The sequence below is a fragment of the Ixodes scapularis genome, unplaced genomic scaffold (assembly GCF_016920785.2).
Source record: "Ixodes scapularis isolate PalLabHiFi unplaced genomic scaffold, ASM1692078v2 PGA_scaffold2__306_contigs__length_199485367, whole genome shotgun sequence".
NCBI lineage: Eukaryota > Metazoa > Arthropoda > Arachnida > Ixodida > Ixodidae > Ixodes > Ixodes scapularis.
The window spans coordinates 116,211,225-116,231,023 of NW_024609857.1; the positions used below are offsets into that span (position 1 = coordinate 116,211,225).

A 19,799-nucleotide genomic window follows, 5' to 3' on the forward strand; every position below is an offset into this window, starting at 1 on the left:
TGGGTTTTCGTTTAAGTATGATGAAACAGTAGTGAAAGGGATGGAGAAACTATTCTATTAGAATAGTTTCTCAGACAATATTCTATTAGAAAATATTCAGCCAAAACCACTATTCACTTCGATCTCAAAATCTTGTGTTTGCACATGACCAGAGAGCAATGTCCAGAACCCTGAAAATTGAATAGTAGTCTGATCATCTGCAACCGGATGCATATTGTTAAAAAATGTTACATGTGTAAGCTGTGCACAGATTCAGACTGCTTGCGACCTTGGCTACATCTGGATGCGCAGTCGAAAACCTTGTAGGCGCAAGGAATGCAGCACAACCTTTGCCAGAATGGCAATCTGGTCTCCCACACCGGTCTGATCTGTTCTGTTGAGCAGTGCCACCCATGTGTGACATTTCTGGTATCCGTTTACACACACTTCGGGCTTATTTATGACCTTCGTTTCCTTCGGCGTTATACTGGCTTGGGCTCACTCGACTTGACCCCTGTATGTTGATATTTTATTTTATTTTTCTCGATCTGGAGCTCTAGCTCCAACGTGACAGAGGCCGTTGCCTGTGATATATTTTCTTGGTTTTGCTAACAAGTGCCGCGACGATGTCCCCCTTAGTACTACTACTTTTTTTTCCTTTGTATGTGTGTTTTGTTGGAATGTAGTTTTTTATGCTTAAGTGCTTTTACTTTTAATATTATATATATATTTTTCTTTCACTTTCTCCAATGTTCCTTCTCTCCTCTGGTCTCTCTAAAAATGCTTTGCAACTGTATTTTCTGCACACTTGAAGAAGGGAAGTCTCTTCCCGAAACGTCATGTAATAAAGCATCTACTGCTGTTCAAACATTTTTCTACGCTCACACATACACAAAGAAAAAATCTTAAGAGTTTCTGCCATTGCTATTATTGGAAAGAGAACTGACTGACTACATCGAAATGCACACAGGCAAATGAACCTTACAAGCATAAAGAGTGCCCAAGCCCCTTTGTTTATATCAATACTCTGGCCCAGTGGCTATAAACTCCAACCCGCGAAGGCATTTCGTTCGGACCGCGGATGGCCGCAGTCTTTTCCATAGTGCCCGGCCCGCTGTTTCCAACGCAAAAAGAAGCAGCGCTTTGAAACACATCAAAGTTTCAAACAAAGATACCGTAAATAGTAAAATAAAAGGCTCAAGATGTACCTAAACACTTCTTATGAGTTGTGAATACAAAAGCATAAATGCTGTTCTTCCGCTCCCTCAGTTTGTGTGCGGTGTGCTATGTGTCCCATATCATAACTACTGCATATTGTCATCAGATCTGTCATTCTCATTAGCCTTCTGCCCTGTGTGCTAATGTAATAGTCGCTGTGCTTTTTGATTTTTGCCTGATGAGTTTTCTGGGTCACAATTATTTTGTAACGTCATAATTAGAGCAGCCTATTGTAAAAATATTGTACATGTATTCATCCTCCCTAATTTTTTCTTGTTTATGTTCTTGCTCTTGTTTGTTTTTGTATTTACGGTATATACTTGTTAAGCTTTATTTATTTACTATTTTCTCATTCATATTGTGTATCTTATTTTCCGGCCTTCGGGACTGCGACAGATCCCCAATCCGGCTCTTCAAAGGGGAGCTCCGGCGTCACTTTGAACGTTTTCGACAAAACATTTTTTCTGAAAGAGTGCAAGAAACAGCTAGAGCAGCAAAACAATTTCCCAGAAAGTTTGAAAATAATTTTTAATTGTAGAACTGTGAAACCATTGCAGGTTAGTTTGTTGTATAGAAACTAACCTTCGAGGTTAGTTTCAATAAAACTTAAACTATGCTGCAATTTTTTTCTGGTTTGCCATCTTGTTCTGACGTAAAATGAATGAATCCCCTTTTATATGAATTATAATCATTATTCTTGTCCAGCTCGCTTGCACCTTTGCATTAATTGCATTATCATCATAACCTTAAAATGCAGGCCATTCACCCTTGTTGGTGTTAGACTGGTGGCAGCTGATAAAACCAGTTTGCTCTACCGACATGCAACTCCTGGTTAGCTTAGTTGGTAGGGTGGTCCACTGGAAATGGAGAGGTCTCTGGTTCGATACCAGGACCAGGCGGATTTTTTCAGTCGCACACCAGTCACCTAGCTGTGTTTAGAGATTTGTGTTTGTCCTTTGTCCCCTTTGTTCCTCTTCTCCAGGGACTATCGTCATTTTTGTAGATGTGGTCGAGGTGAGAGGGGACCTAGACTGGTTCACTTATGACCTCCGAAGATACGTAGACACCCAAATATTTGTAAGGAACAACGTTTTCAAGGGGGTTATTTAGTAGGTGGTAAGTAGGGCACGCTTCAACGTTATGTGATATTTTCATCGCCTTACACTTGTTAATATTTAGTTTCATCTGCGATATCACACCAAGAGGAAACGGCATTAATGTCAGACAGCATAATCTCAACATCAGAATTGTTGTTAATTTTACAATAACGAACACAATCATCGGTAAAAAGGCTTTTGGAAGAGGAGACATGAGTTGGTAAGTCATGGTTGGTGGGTTGGTTGGTGGGTCTTAAGATTAGAAATAACAAGAGGACCAAGTGCATATCCTTACGGCACACCAGAGTTAACGGCAACAGAGTTGAGTTACTGTCGATCATTTACGGTTACAAATTGCAGTCTGTTAGTCAAACACTAACCAAGATAAAATATTTGAGTCAATACTGAACAGGCTAAGTTTGTACAGTAACAGTTAACGGGATACTTTATCGAATACTTTTGAGAAGTCAAGGAATATGCAATCAGTTCGACGCCTGTGATCTAGTGTTGAGTTGATGTTATGGGTGAAGACTAAAATTTGGGTGTGGCGTGAAAATGATTTTAGAAGTCTATGTTGATGAGCGCTGAAAAAAAAAAAGAGTTGGACGCCAAGAAATGCGATAGCTGTGAAGGAATAACATGCTCCATGAGTTTGCAGGTTACGTTGGTAGGAGGCTGAAACGGTCAATGGCTTTGTGAATTGGAACAACCTTTCCCACCTTCCAGTCCTTTGGAAGGACACCCCGATTTAAAGATAGCTGAAGCAGTGGCGACAAGATTGACGAGTACATTTTTGGTGTTTTTAAGAAATTTTGCACTTATGTTGTTAGTGCCCGATGGTAACGACACTTGAGTCCCTCAATAATTTTCATAATGAATGAAATTAAGTGAAATATTGGATGGGTAAAAAATAATGGGGAACAATGGTGGGAAATTGTTAGAACTAGGGGGTAGTTGACGCATGTAAGATCACTAAAAGCGCTGACAAAATATTCATTTAAGATAGCCACACAGTCTTCGTAAACCACCCCACCATCATTTTTGAGTAGTATTGTGTGTTTATCATGTGGATTTATAATTTTCCAGAACTGCCTCCGGTTGTTAATTAGCATGGAAGGTAGGTTGGTATGAAAAAGGTGTCTTTAGCCTCTGTCAGGGCCATATTATTCATTTCTGGTGCTCTCCGGTATGCTACCCAATGGTCGGGGGAAGTTGAAAATTTGGCTCCTCTAAATAACTGTTTTTTTCTTATTTAGCAGTCTTTTCAAAGCAGTAGTAAACCAGGGTGATTTTAAGTTTGATTTTATTATACGGGTGGGAATGTATTTTCCATTCGGTGATGTTATTTACCTTTGAACAAGCACCAGTTTCCTTCGACACTTATATTATACATGACGCAGCATATCACACGCCTGCGTCATCGTCAAAGCGTGGAGAAAACGCACGCTGTAATAAGCGTATACAAACACAAGGGTGCCCATGCATCACATCGTTATCTGATATCGTTATCGGAGCTAAAAATCGATCGAATAAATTCACCAGGCGAATTGAGTAGTGCAAGGAAACCCAACGTGCTGCTTCATGTATAATTACGCATATATGAATCGCAGTTGTGAATCGAAAGAAATTGCCCGATGCGTTGAGTAGATAATGCAGGTTGCGCCTAGTACACTGCGCCAATTAGCTGCGCACTGTTCATAACTGTGGAATTTGCTTGAAGATTTGAGGAAATTTATCCTTGGTGTCTAAAATCCCAAAGAGAGAGATCTCGGTCGGCTTCAGTTACCAAAAGGAACAGTCCAAAAGGAACTAAGTCGAAAAAAGGAAACATTTCAGCTTGGGGGCTAAACTCTTTATTTAAAAAAAAACTATTTCTGTTTGTACAAATAAACCAAAATAAACCAGGGTTCTTACCCTACTAGTCGTCCATGGATAGCTGGCGAATGGGCGCAGTAAAGACACCAACCAAATGGGAAGCACTTTCCTGGGCTCTTTGTGTTGCACTGGCACTTGCACTCGTGTTTGCAGCGACCCCGCGGCACTCCATGCACGTCTAGTGCTGTAAGCATGGCACACTGTGCCCGAAATCACACGCCGTCTCCCGCCAAGTCTCGCCAGTCGCAATCAAAGTCAAGCTGGTCCAGCCACGAACAAAGCGTGTCGGGAACTGACTGAGCGAGCCGCGAGCCACAGAAACAGCGCAACGGCTTTCTCGCTTTTACCGCCAAAAGGTAGGGAGCCAAGTCGGCGAGTATGTAGGCTCCCTACCAAAAAGTAGAGTAACTGTATAGGCTCTGCTTGTAGAGCTCCGCAAGCGGAGCATATACAGTTACTCTACCAAAAAGAGGACGCATGCGCCCTCTGTGCATCCAGAAACAAAGCTTACATCAACATGTAATCAACAAAAAAGCACGCGCAGGTGCATCTTCGGGAGGGTCAATCCATTCGGATATATAGACGCTCTGCAGCAGCTGTGCATGGACGCCGCCATAACTGACCTTCAGTTTTTGTTTCCTCTTATTTCGTTTATTTCACTTCATCTTTACCATAGCAGGCCAGGTTATTGCCACATTAGATTCAACTGTGTCCTTTTCTAAAGCATTGGCCTTTGTAGAGGATCGTTAACTACCGTTTCAGTTGCTCCGCATCTCGGTAAGAAGAGAAGGTCAGCAATGGCGGCTGTAATTTGGCGCGTGTGTAAAGCGTCTATATTAGCGTGACGATGGACGGACGGGACCAACCTTGTTTGTCTTGTCCGAAAAAAAAAAGGCCGAGCGGGATTCCTCAAACTGCTCTAACGCTTGGACAAAAAAAAACAAAAAACAAGTGCTTATTCTTGATTACGTGGCGCTTAAAACGTCATTCCTGTCGCATTGACGGCGGTTCCACGCTTGAAACTCGCGGTTGGCGTGAGGTTCAGCGTGATAGTTTTTAGAGTGTATCGTTCTCTTTTTTTTTTTCCCCTCCGGTCCGGGCGTTGCGCGGAGTGCGCTTCTTCGAGCTGCTACCACCGCTACTTCGGCTTGTGATCGGCGTGTTTAGCCGTTGCTTTTGTAGCTTCGGTGTAGCCTTTTGTTTATTTGTTTGTGAGGACTCCAAGACTCGTTTTAGCGAGCAACTCAGTGCACTCAAGACTGCCCAGCTGTTCCTCGAAACATGCCGAGTACAACTTGTAGCGCTGTGGGCTGCTCGAACAACCCGCTGCACAACCCGGAGGTGCTTTTTCACAAGTTTCCAACGGACCGAAAATTGGAGAAAGATTGGGTGAACGCTGTTCGACAAGTGGACTTTGGAAAGCCTTGGACGCTGACGCCCAGATCAAAGCTCTGCTCTGATCATTTTTCGCCGGAGAGTTACGAACGAAACCTACGGGTGTTGGTTGCCTGTGGCTTGTCAGCGAAGGGCTCGAGGATTAAAAAGGATGCCGTGCCGTCGCTCTTTGCCCCCCGTCCGCCCAGTACTGTACGTCACTGGCAGCGCGGCGTAGAGCAACGCCGCTCCATCCACGGAGCCCGATGACAATTTAGGCCTAGCGACAAGTACGGAAGGCCGCACGCACGGCGACAGCCGCCGAGTACGGCACCGAACGAGTTCACTCGTTTTTCAGTCGCTAGCTTTTGGGTACACAAGCGACGAGTACGGCATAGCACACGCACGGCGGCGGCCGCCGAGTACGGCACCGAACGAGTTCACGGGTTTTCCAGTCGCTAGCTTTTGGGTAGACGCACTAACGTTTGCTACATATGCTGGATAACAACCACGTACACAGAATTAAAACAAAATCAGCTTACCTTCTATCTTTAGACGACTAGCGCAACAGAGGTAGGTGCCGCTCGGCCTGCGTACCCGTTGAACGAGAACGATCCTGACGTCACGATCCACATAGCGGCTGATTTCCAGTGTTGCCGGGGCCTCGAGCGACTAGTTTCGCTTTTGTTCTCCGCAACCCAAACAAAACTTTGAGGCGTCGATATCTTTAAAACTACGCACAACGAGAAAAAAATTACACCTTGCAATCCAGGGACGCTGACTGCGCTAAAAACAGTCCCAATCTCAATATCGAAAGTATGGGGCGGAGTTGCCCTTTAAGTCAGAAATAGTGTGATTTAGCTCAGCAACACTAGCCTCGTAAGCCTGGAAGGACTTTGCCGTGTTATTGACCTCATCAATGGTGGCCTCAATAGCACATAGTCGCTTATTCACACCTACAAACATTTCCTTAACGCTTTGTTGTTCCTTTCGCATTTCTTTGATGTCCTTGGCAATGTGCTTCTGGCTTTTTAAAATCTGCTGAATGGGATCCTGTGTATCAGCTTTACTAGCTTTATCAGGGCCGGGGTTAGTTTCCACGTCTCCGGCCAGTAATAACAACTTTACCATGCGAACACATTCTACAAGGATGCGAAGAACAGTGCCGGGGCATGGCAGCACAATAAGGCAAACATAATTACTCTTAAACTCGTAATAAATTGGCTTATTGTCATGCATGTGGCATGCACGAGGCAGCGGATTCAGCGCGCGCCGTCGCCGACGGGTTATCGTGCTTTGTGATTGTTATATTTTTGTTACCCGTGGTGTGCGCTGATTGGTGCGACGAGAAAAAGACGAAGTGACAACGAAAGGACCGAGGCTGGAGGCGGTGCACGAGGAGAGAAAAGGAACGCGGTGCGCTGGAGCTGGTGCAAGCACGACTTCGAACCGGAATAAAACGCTTTCCCCCCAAAAGGCTGGCTCCCTGCCTTCCCGGGTCCCACGGCGCCCAAACCACAAGCCGTGACTGGCGCAGCCGACAGCGGGAGTTCAGCTACGGAACCTTGGGATGAGCGGCCAGCTCCAACACCGCACAGACGTCGCCGAGTTCAAGTAAGCCCGGATTTTTGCCTGCCACAACCGACGGAGCGGTGGGTCCGGCATACTACACGGACGTTGCCAGTTCAAGCAAGCCAGGCTTTTCGTCTACCATATGCGACGGAGCGGCGAGTCCGGAGCACAGCACGAACGGTGCTGACAGCAAGCAAACTCGGCTTTTCGGCGGCCATGCAACCGGACGCCAGGCGAGCGCTTGGCGTGACCAGTGGGACGGACGCTGCATGACGCAGCCTCAGCGCAAGAACCAACGGCGGAAAACAAGACTTCCAGTCTTCGAGAGGGACAGGAACTACAGCCTGCAAGCGGTAGAATCCGGATTTCAGTGATGCACGGACCCTGAGACATTCCAGTGAGGCACTTCCGCTGCCAGTGCTTCTGACTGCCCATCGACGACGAAGAGCTGATCAACCTGAATTGGTGAGCGCATATGCTTGTCTATTTGGGTTGAATGATCACTCGAGCCATGGCGAAGAGCTATGAGTCGGGCAAAGGGGAGGGTAAAATGCCTGATAAACTTAAGGAGCCTGATGACGCATCAGAGGATGAGGGGAGAACTGATTCTGAAGTGATGAACACTCGGTTGGAAATTGAAAAAATAAAGCTCGAACAAATACGGGCACAAATTGAGCTCCAAAAATTGCAGAAGGAAAATGGTGGTGGTGCAGATGGGGGGCTGGGATTACAACCAGAATCTGGGGTAGCCCACTATGCTGCACTCTTGACTAATGTGCTCAGCCGGATGCCCGGGGACAAAACCTTGGTGCCTGGCTGGTTTGAGGCGGTAGAAGTCATATTTCGATCCTTTCAGGTCCCTGACGAAATAAAAACTGTTCTGATAATGCCGTATATAGCTGACAGGGTCAGGTCAGCGATCATGTGCAGTGGCATGAAGGAACTGCCATCCTACGCTCAGCTAAAAGAACGAATTTTACGTGAGCTAAGATTATCTCCAAACGAATACAAACGACTATTCACAACGGCAGGCAAATTGCGGGAAGAGTCCTGGAGCCAGTTCGCCGGCCGACTTAATAGCTACTTCAGTTATTATGTGAACAGTAGAAAAGTGGATACTTACGATGACCTGTTGCAACTAGTTGTCGCGGATAGGTTGAAGGAGTCCCTCCCTAATGAAATAAAAGCATATGTTGCCTTGAACGAAACGGGGGAGTGGCTGCGTCCTGAGGCGATAGCTAAGCTCGCTGAATGCCATCAGGAGAGTAATGCACAGAGGGTCCCAAAACCCTATCACAAGACAGACACTACTGGTGACTCTAGTCAGAGCGAGTCTATGACGCCTCCGAAAGAGAGAGGTCATACTGAGTATGTCGGCGACACTCGACGCTGTTTCGCTTGTGGGAAACAGGGTCATCTGGCAAGAAATTGCCCTGAGACCAATCCTAAGCTAACGGCACGAGTAAAAAGACCTTTAGACTGCGAACACGCCGAGCAATCAATCGAGGTACATGATGAACTAGTATCACTGACTGAACAACACGAAGTGCTTGACGAAGAACGATTTGTGCAACTCCGCTCAGGAGACAAGCGCTTGAATGCTAGGGTCGATTCGGGGGCAGACATTACAGTGGTTCGAAGGTCGATGGCCACCATTTTGGACGAGAATCAAAAAGGGAAGGTTCGGTTGAAGGGCGCTTTCGGCCACGAGGTGGAGGCCGATCTCATGTATGTCCCGTTTCGACTTGGTAGCAGGGCGTTTGATACTGGAGTGGATACTTTACTGCTCTGTGCTGTAACCGAGCAGCTTGCCGGAGAAGTTGACGCGCTACTCACACCTGAGGATTTAGTAGCTTTAAGAGAAGTAGAACAGAAAGTGCCCTTAGTAGATCAGGTGGATCTTCCCTGTGACGCTGCAGTATTGAAGGAAGGGCTGGTGATAGAGGCATGCGTGGCGAGCACCCAGTCGGAGGGTGAAAACGGGATTGTAGAGTCTGTGGACGAGCGAAGTGACGTAAACGAAATAGAATCTGAAGGTTGCCTTCAGTTTCGAACAGAGCAAAAGAACGACGAGTCGCTGAAGCCCTTGTGGCTACAGGCAAAAAAAGGGACTCATGGAATGCAAGTGGTTGATGGAATGCTGTTCCATAAAGAAAAAATAAATGGCAGAATTGTCAAACAGCTAGTTTTACCGGAAAGCAGGCGGAAGACAGTGTTAGAAGTAGCCCACGACAAACCAGTTGGCGGGCATTTCGCTGGAAAGAAAACGCAACAGCGAATTAAGAATTCATTTTACTGGCCGAACATGCAGGAGCAGATTAGTAAATACTGCAAAGATTGCCATTACTGCCAGTTGAACGCGAGACCTAGAACCAGAGACCGTGTGCCTATTACCCCGCTAGTAAGACCAGATGTTCCATTCCAGACAGTTGTAATGGATTGTATTGGACCGTTAGACCCGGCGTCGTCGAGGGGGCACAAATATGCCTTGTGTCTGGTTGATGTGTGCACGAGATGGCCAGAAGTGGTTTGTATCAGATCGCTAACGGCGAAGGCAGTGTGTGACGCGCTGGTTGAAATATTCGCGCGAATGGGAGTGCCAGAAACAGTCTCGTCCGATCAGGGCACAAACTTCACGGCCGAGCTCACACAGGAGTTGCTGCATAGGTTGGGGTCGTCACCCAGGTTCTCTACACCAGAACACCCAGAGAGCAATGGGCTAGTTGAGCGAAGGAATGGTACGCTGAAGCGGATGTTGAGGCAAGAGGACCGAAGCGCTCAAGTTTCGCCGCCGACTACAGCGCCATTCCAGCCCCTGGCGGGACGCCCGAGTCCGAGTGGCTCGTTGTTTTTCGCCTCGCTTCTCCGTCGTAGGCGGTCGGATATAACATTCATTGCGATAGAGACGATATAAAAGCCCGGCTAGCACGAATATTTCGTCGTTGATCGCAGCAACCATCTCCGATGTTGTTGTAGTCGATCCTTAAAATTCTACCGCTTCCCTGAAAAGCCGTGCGAGACTCGAACGGCGCCAAGCCTGGACCACGTCGGTGCTCCGACAAAAGTAAGTTTCTCGTTCGTTGGAAGATCAGTTTTGCTAAATACGCGGGAAAAACTAAATAGAATTGGTGTCAGAATAGAAGCAGAATCACTACCGAACGCGGGAAAGTCAGTTGGCAGTGCCTGCGTGACGGAATATCTGATTTTTGTGCGCGTCTGTCGCTTCCCTCGAGGTGTTTGACGGGGCTTCGGTCGCGATGTTGGATCCCTTTGGCACGAATATTTCAACTACAATCACTGGCAGGGTGAGAACGGCAGGGAGAAGCTTCAGTTCCTCCAGCACTAGCTTCGAACCGTCGACAGGGTTTCTATCTCGCGACCGTCGCGCGTTCACGTGCAGCCACATCGCAACGAAGGGCAACGAAGACGTGCTGGAGATCGGCCGTTCACAAGAGACGCCCTGCCTGCCGTTCTGACTTTGTCAGAACACTTCTAGCTAGGGGAGGGGCTTTTGGGGGTTGCGATTGCAGCTTTCTTCTGCCGTGTGTTTCTTAATCGCTGTTCCCGTTTTTTTTAGCTGTTTATGGCCATCATGTACGACGCTATAATATACACATGCATTCCCCCCCCCCCTCCCAAACAACACACACAAGGAATGCACTTCCAAACAGCCTCAACCAGCCAGCCCCCCCCCCCCCCCTTTCCTTTTTAAAATAAAAAGAAAGCCTGATTATGTTTACATAATCGTAATCATAATAATTTACAATAACAGTTTTTATTATTTTGTGTCGATTTTCTGCTGATCACACCAGAGATCTTATATTATTGACTTATTTTTCAGTGGGGGCGGTTCAGTTTTGATTCCGCCAACGTCAGCGAGGATCTGCAGCGTGCACTTCGTGAACACCTGCAAGGACAACGATGAGGCTCATCCTGCAACAAGTCACTAGACGAGATGCCAGCTGAGGTGTTTAATAAAGACTAATTGCAGGAAACCTACCAACCCTGTAATTGCTCGTGAAAGATTCTTAGTTAATTTAAATTAATTTTCACTCCCTCGCTCGAAGATGCAGGTGACCTTTCCTCATCTATGTTGCAATCTCTATGTGTGCCCGGTTCTTAGCCAGTTAAAAGTATTGTTCGTTCATTGGCAACTTCTGTAGTCTCTTTCGTCTTCGAGTTGCACGTTTTGGTTTAGTCTGTACCCCAAGATTCAATATAGCTTGGCTAAAGATGGATAAGCTTAGGTGACTACTGCTTTCTCACGAACTGGGAGACATCTTTCGTGAGATCTGGAATATCTTGAACAGCTGATCTGCCGTGCAAGATCTCTGAAATAGTCGGGGTTCTCGGCCCTACAATTTCTTGGACAGTCCTTGCTTCTCGAGATGTGTACATCATCTGCAAGTGTCCTGCCAGCCATACTTCGAGTCTGCGCCAATGTCACCGTGTTGAGAGCACGAGAAGAATTTTTATATTGTCACAAGGTTGTGTGTTTACCTACTCGTGGTTGTGACAAAACTCAATAAAAATCGTTTTCACTGTCAACAAAACATTTCTGAAAGTGATGCATTATGCTGCTGTACCATATTTTCCAGACTATAGTCCACAGGGGCAAATTTGGGGTAAAAAATAGATTTTGCTTACATTGTACGCATACAGTGCATCGTCTGCACCTGGTGCTTAGTTGTCACGAATATCCTCTCATAGACAGCACACCTTGAGAAATGTCTGCTTTCTTAACGCAAAAAGAAGCTGGTATTTTACATAAATTATCATTAACATACCCTTTCATTCACAAAATCCGTCTCGTCATAATCAACGATATTGAAAAACAAAAATCCCGCATAGTCCGCACAGCCTAAAATTTTCATTTTTAAAAGCATAGCCCGGAAAATACGGTACATTCCTGGAAACGCTTGAAAACATGCCAACATGCCACAAAAGAAACTTTATTCAGTGAAGCAGCAATGAAACACTGACAGGCATGGATTATTTTTCCAGAAAATAAAAATTGTTCTACTAATGACAACCTATTATGTGTCACTGGTGTTTTCTTTGCTACACAACATTTTCCTCCTAAAATGTCCCACACAGTAAAGTATGAATCAAACCCCCACCCAATATTTGAAACTCTTGCATGTGGACTGGACAACTTGAACCTGAAAGAGAAATTAAGTTTTTTTTATAAATCCATCCAACTGAACATTGTCATGAAAATTCGTCTAAAATTATGTGCAGTCATATGCATAGCAGACATTTATGCTGGAGATTTAGTCTAGGCTAGCCTCTTTTCGTTTTCAACTGTTTTGCCCCCCTTTCTAACAGAATCTCGCGGCACATTATTGTTCAAACTCGCAGAAAAAGTATCATTAATCAGCAGGAGCAGGTCCCCAGTAACTGCAACCTACTGCCTCAGTGAAGTGGGACGAGAAAACCTGGTAATAAATCTACGAGGCCTTTGTTCAGGTCGTGCCCTGGCGTTTTAGTTCCCTACTGCTGAGGCAGGCTGATGAGGACGCGTGTTCAACAATACTAATAAAATTACGAGCGTCGGCACAATGCTCGCACCGGTCCGCGACTCCAGCCCAGCGAGGACCTGCAGTCTCAACTGTACGCGGGGGACTTATCTCTTCCCGGAATTATCACCCTATGCCCGCACGATCCCCGACACGTTAATATTTCTTCGACGTGGGCGAGCCCGAAAAGCTATCCCACTCGTAGCCTCTAGTGCGAGAACGTAGTCTGCCGGTGGTTCAGCGACCGAAAAATAGTATCCCGACGTCGTCTAACAGGACTCACGAGAACAGTGGTTCATTGTGATCAGTAATCTTTAAGGCACAATGTTATTACAGCGCAAAATTTAAACAAGTGCCGCTCACCTGTAAAGTTATCTCGTAGACGCCGCACGGCCGGCACGGCCGTACTTGCGATGCGGACCCGACTCGTTGGCGGGGAAATCAACCGCTTTCTCGGTGGAAGATGCGTGTTATTGAAGCTTTTCTATCGTTTCTTGACTCACCATGAGAAATATTTCTCGCACGTTTTCTATCCTTCTCGAAATCTTCACCGTACGCTCGAAATACCTGCGACGCCAAAGCAACGCTACAAGCACGACCGGCGCGACACGACCATGTGTTGTACTGCGGTGGCGCTACCGTCGCAATTTCGAAGCGCCCCCTGGTTGGGCGAATCGATTCTAGTGATAGCGGAACATGGGCGGGGCTGGGATCGCCTAGTTCCTTGTCTACTTTGGGCCTACCGCGAAGTCCCGAATGAAACTACGGGGATGTCGCCATTTGAACTCATGTATGGACGTGCGCCGAATGGTCCACTGTCCATCCTAAAAAAATCGTGGACTGGTGATTGGACGCCCCCGTCCACGCTCGTTGAGTCGGCGGACAAATATCTGGTTAGATTAAGAAAACAAATGGCCGACATGACGCGAGTAGTAAAGGAACAGGCAGAGCACAAACAGAGGTCGTACGCCACGCGTTACAATCTCCGTGCGAAAGAGAAGGCCTTTTGTAGGGGCGATCTAGTGCTACTAAGGGACACGAGTGGTAAAAAGATGAACTTTCCTTGGTTGGGACCAGCGAAAATACTAGAGGTTAGGAGAAAGAACAGCTACGTAGTTGAGATGCCTGACGGTGGCCGTAAGTGGATCCACGCCAACAAACTTAGGCCATATGTGGCACGCGTTGACGCTGTTGGTGTTATCTTTGATGATCCGGACTTCGGTTCGGTGGAGGAACTCCCCACAGACGGGAGGGGAGCAGGTGAACCTGAATCACAGAAAACCGCGGAGGAAAAAGAGATGTACAGCATGGTACAGCAGTTCGTACATGTCTTTTCTAAGCGCCCAGGAAAGTGTGCAAAAGGACTGCACAAGATAAGACTTGTTGAAGGCTCGCAACAAAAGAAGAGATATGCTTATAGGGTGCCGATAAAACTGAGAGCTGAGGTTGAAAGGCAGATAGAACAGCTTCTAGAATGGGGTATGATCTATCCAGTTGAATCAGAGTTTGCTCATCCGGTAGTGTGTGTAGCGAAGAAGGATGGGAGTGTGAGATTGTGCATCGATTATAGGCAATTAAACGCGATCACTGAAGTCGATGCCTTTCCAATGAATAATGCTACCGAAATGATCTGGATGGTCGCGAAGGCGTCGTACATAACAGTACTGGACCTAACCCGTGGGTATTGGCAAATACCAGTCGAAGAACGGTCTCAGAAGTTCACAGCGTTCGTAACCAATCGTGGGCAGTACGCATGGAAAGTTATGCCCTATGGGTTGAAAAATTCAGCGGCAACTTTTCAGCGTGTGATGAATGAAGTGTTGCGACCACACAGAGAATATGCAGGCGCATATATCGATGACATTGCAATATATTCTTCTAAGTGGGAAGACCACCTTTTGCATGTAAAAGGCGTTCTCGAAACCTTAAGTCGCGTGGGGCTTACGGTGAAGCTGTCCAAATGCAGGTTTGCCCAGGGAATGGTGATGTACCTCGGCCACCAGATCGGCTCTGGGAGGCATGCTCCTGACCCCGTTCGTATCAAGGCGATTCAGATCATGGAGAGGCCAAAGACGAAGAAAGAACTGAAGAGCTTTTTAGGGCTAATGAACTACTATAGAGACTACATTGCGAACTATGCTGAAGTGGTGTTGCCGTTGACCGCTCGAACTGGAGACAGGACACCGAACGTGTTACCGTGGGGTGACGAGGAGGAACAAGCGTTTCAAAAGGCAAAGTGTCTCCTGATGGAAGTCCCAGTCATGAGAGCGCCAGATGCCAGCCAGCCTTTTGTTCTGTCTACCGACGCATCGGATAGAGCTATAGGGGCATGTCTTGCCCAAAGGGCAGGTGATGGGAAAGAGTACCCGGTGGCGTTTCTCAGTAAAAAACTAACTGATCCCCAAACCCGGTGGGCTGTAATCGAACGCGAAGCTTACGCGATTGTGTGGGCCTTGGGTCAGTTGGAAACGTGGCTATTTGGGGCGGAGGTCGAAATTCGCACCGACCATAACCCTTTGCAGTATTTGGCGTCAGCAGCACCAAATAGTGCGAGGCTGACTCGTTGGGTGCTAGCGTTGCAAAAATTTAACCTGAATGTCCAGTACGTAAAAGGGACGAGAAATGTCCCTGCTGATGCGTTGTCAAGGCTGTAGCCGGGTGGAGTTTTGTTTGTGGTTAAGGTACTTTAGATGTTCTCAAGAAGTTTGTCAGTCTTTCTAGTGATCATTCACGCCGAATGGATGGGAATGTGCGCGCAGTTCGTTTTCTTTTGTTCTAAATGTTACGATTGTAAAGGAATACACAAATTGTAATTTTTTTATTGGAAAAGAAAAAATTACAATTTGTGTATTCCTTTACAATCGTAACATTTAGAACAAAAGAAAACGAACTGCGCGCACATTCCCATCCATTCGGCGTGAATGATCACTAGAAAGACTGACAAACTTCTTGAGAACATCTAAAGTACCTTAACCACAAACAAAACTCCACCCGGCTACAGCCTTGACAACGCATCAGCAGCGACATTTCTCGTGCCTTTTACGTACCGGACATTCAGGTTAAATTTTTGCAACGCTAGCACCCAACGAGTCATCCTCGCACTATTTGGTGCTGCTGACGCCAAATACTGCAAAGGGTTATGGTCGGTGTGAATTTCGACCTCCGCCCCAAATAGCCACGTTTCCAACTGACCCAAGGCCCACACAATCGCGTAAGCTTCGCGTTCGATTACAGCCCACCGGGTTTGGGGATCAGTTAGTTTTTTTACTGAGAAACGCCACCGGGTACTCTTTCCCATCACCTGCCCTTTGGGCAAGACATGCCCCAATAGCTCTATCCGATGCGTCGGTGGACAGAACAAAAGGCTGGCTGGCATCTGGCGCTTTCATGACTGGGACTTCCATCAGCAGACACTGCCTTTTGAAACGCTTGTTCCTCCTCGTCACCCCACGGTAACACGTTCGGAGTCCTGTCTCCAGTTCGCGCGGTCAACGGCAACACCACTTCAGCATAGTTCGCAATGTAGTCTCTATAGTAGTTCATTAGCCCTAAAAAGCTCTTCAGTTCTTTCTTAGTCTTTGGCCTCTCCATGATCTGAATCGCCTTGATACGAACGGGATCAGGAGCATGCCTCCCACAGCCAATCTGGTGGCCGAGGTACATGACCATTCCCTGGGCAAACCTACATTTGGACAGCTTCACCGTAAGCCCCACGCGACTTAAGGTTTCGAGAACGCTTTTTACATGCAAAAGGTGGTCTTCCCACTTAGAAGAATATATTGCAATGTCATCGATATATGCGCCTGCATATTCTCTGTGGGGTCGCAACACTTCATTCATCACGCGCTGAAAAGTTGCCGCTGAATTTTTCAACCCATAGGGCATAACTTTCCATGCGTATTGCCCACGATTGGTTACGAATGCCGTAAACTTCTGAGACCGTTCTTCGACTGGTATTTGCCAATACCCACGGGTTAGGTCTAGTACTGTTATGTACGACGCCTTCGCGACCATCCAGATCATTTCGGTAGCATTATTCATTGGAAAGGCATCGACTTCAGTGATCGCGTTTAATTGCCTATAATCGATGCACAATCTCACACTCCCATCCTTCTTCGCTACACACACTACCGGATGAGCAAACTCTGATTCAACTGGATAGATCATACCCCATTCTAGAAGCTGTTCTATCTGCCTTTCAACCTCAGCTCTCAGTTTTATCGGCACCCTATAAGCATATCTCTTCTTTTGTTGCGAGCCTTCAACAAGTCTTATCTTGTGCAGTCCTTTTGCACACTTTCCTGGGCGCTTAGAAAAGACATGTACGAACTGCTGTACCATGCTGTACATCTCTTTTTCCTCCGCGGTTTTCTGTGATTCAGGTTCACCTGCTCCCCTCCCGTCTGTGGGGAGTTCCTCCACCGAACCGAAGTCCGGATCATCAAAGATAACACCAACAGCGTCAACGCGTGCCACATATGGCCTAAGTTTGTTGGCGTGGATCCACTTACGGCCACCGTCAGGCATCTCAACTACGTAGCTGTTCTTTCTCCTAACCTCTAGTATTTTCGCTGGTCCCAACCAAGGAAAGTTCATCTTTTTACCACTCGTGTCCCTTAGTAGCACTAGATCGCCCCTACAAAAGGCCTTCTCTTTCGCACGGAGATTGTAACGCGTGGCGTACGACCTCTGTTTGTGCTCTGCCTGTTCCTTTACTACTCGCGTCATGTCGGCCATTTGTTTTCTTAATCTAACCAGATATTTGTCCGCCGACTCAACGAGCGTGGACGGGGGTGTCCAATCACCAGTCCACGATTTTTTTAGGATGGACAGTGGACCATTCGGCGCACGTCCATACATGAGTTCAAATGGCGACATCCCTGTAGTTTCATTCGGGACTTCGCGGTAGGCCCAAAGTAGACAAGGAACTAGGCGATCCCAGCCCCGCCCATGTTCCGCTATCACTTGCCTCAACATCCGCTTCAGCGTACCATTCCATCGCTCAACTAGCCCATTGCTCTCTGGGTGTTCTGGTGTAGAGAACCTGGGTGACGACCCCAACCTATGCAGCAACTCCTGTGTGAGCTCGGCCGTGAAGTTTGTGCCCTGATCGGACGAGACTGTTTCTGGCACTCCCATTCGCGCGAATATTTCAACCAGCGCGTCACACACTGCCTTCGCCGTTAGCGATCTGATACAAACCACTTCTGGCCATCTCGTGCACACATCAACCAGACACAAGGCATATTTGTGCTCCTCGACGACGCCGGGTCTAACGGTCCAATACAATCCATTACAACTGTCTGGAATGGAACATCTGGTCTTACTAGCGGGGTAATAGGCACACGGTCTCTGGTTCTAGGTCTCGCGTTCAACTGGCAGTAATGGCAATCTTTGCAGTATTTACTAATCTGCTCCTGCATGTTCGGCCAGTAAAATGAATTCTTAATTCGCTGTTGCGTTTTCTTTCCAGCGAAATGCCCGCCAACTGGTTTGTCGTGGGCTACTTCTAACACTGTCTTCCGCCTGCTTTCCGGTAAAACTAGCTGCTTGACAATTCTGCCATTTATTTTTTCTTTATGGAACAGCATTCCATCAACCACTTGCATTCCATGAGTCCCTTTTTTTGCCTGTAGCCACAAGGGCTTCAGCGACTCGTCGTTCTTTTGCTCTGTTCGAAACTGAAGGCAACCTTCAGATTCTATTTCGTTTACGTCACTTCGCTCGTCCACAGACTCTACAATCCCGTTTTCACCCTCCGACTGGGTGCTCGCCACGCATGCCTCTATCACCAGCCCTTCCTTCAATACTGCAGCGTCACAGGGAAGATCCACCTGATCTACTAAGGGCACTTTCTGTTCTACTTCTCTTAAAGCTACTAAATCCTCAGGTGTGAGTAGCGCGTCAACTTCTCCGGCAAGCTGCTCGGTTACAGCACAGAGCAGTAAAGTATCCACTCCAGTATCAAACGCCCTGCTACCAAGTCGAAACGGGACATACATGAGATCGGCCTCCACCTCGTGGCCGAAAGCGCCCTTCAACCGAACCTTCCCTTTTTGATTCTCGTCCAAAATGGTGGCCATCGACCTTCGAACCACTGTAATGTCTGCCCCCGAATCGACCCTAGCATTCAAGCGCTTGTCTCCTGAGCGGAGTTGCACAAATCGTTCTTCGTCAAGCACTTCGTGTTGTTCAGTCAGTGATACTAGTTCATCATGTACCTCGATTGACTGCTCGGCGTGTTCGCAGTCTAAAGGTCTTTTTACTCGTGCCGTTAGCTTAGGATTGGTCTCAGGGCAATTTCTTGCCAGATGACCCTGTTTCCCACAAGCGAAACAGCGTCGAGTGTCGCCGACATACTCAGTATGACCTCTCTCTTTCGGAGGCGTCATAGACTCGCTCTGACTAGAGTCACCAGTAGTGTCTGTCTTGTGATAGGGTTTTGGGACCCTCTGTGCATTACTCTCCTGATGGCATTCAGCGAGCTTAGCTATCGCCTCGGGACGCAGCCACTCCCCCGTTTCGTTCAAGGCAACATATGCTTTTATTTCATTAGGGAGGGACTCCTTCAACCTATCCGCGACAACTAGTTGCAACAGGTCATCGTAAGTATCCACTTTTCTACTGTTCACATAATAACTGAAGTAGCTATTAAGTCGGCCGGCGAACTGGCTCCAGGACTCTTCCCGCAATTTGCCTGCCGTTGTGAATAGTCGTTTGTATTCGTTTGGAGATAATCTTAGCTCACGTAAAATTCGTTCTTTTAGCTGAGCGTAAGATGGCAGTTCCTTCATGCCACTGCACATGATCGCTGACCTGACCCTGTCAGCTATATACGGCATTATCAGAACAGTTTTTATTTCGTCAGGGACCTGAAAGGATCGAAATATGACTTCTACCGCCTCAAACCAGCCAGGCACCAAGGTTTTGTCCCCGGACATCCGGCTGAGCACATTAGTCAAGAGTGCAGCATAGTGGGCTACCCCAGATTCTGGTTGTAATCCCAGCCCCCCATCTGCACCACCACCATTTTCCTTCTGCAATTTTTGGAGCTCAATTTGTGCCCGTATTTGTTCGAGCTTTATTTTTTCAATTTTCAACCGAGTGTTCATCACTTGAGAATCAGTTCTCCCCTCATCCTCTGATGCGTCATCAGGCTCTTTAA

At 47.1% G+C, this 19,799-nt stretch overlaps 1 protein-coding gene across 1 annotated transcript; it reads left to right on the forward strand.

Annotated features, from left to right (window-relative positions):
- The first annotated feature begins 7,626 nt into the window (after positions 1 to 7,626).
- On the forward strand, positions 7,627 to 16,148 carry LOC121836582. Its single transcript, XM_042291516.1, has 3 exons — positions 7,627 to 8,843; positions 14,601 to 15,091; positions 16,114 to 16,148. Exons 1-3 carry the CDS (start codon positions 7,627 to 7,629, stop codon positions 16,146 to 16,148), a joined length of 1,743 nt encoding a protein of 580 aa, XP_042147450.1.
- Positions 16,149 to 19,799: the final 3,651 nt, after the last annotated feature.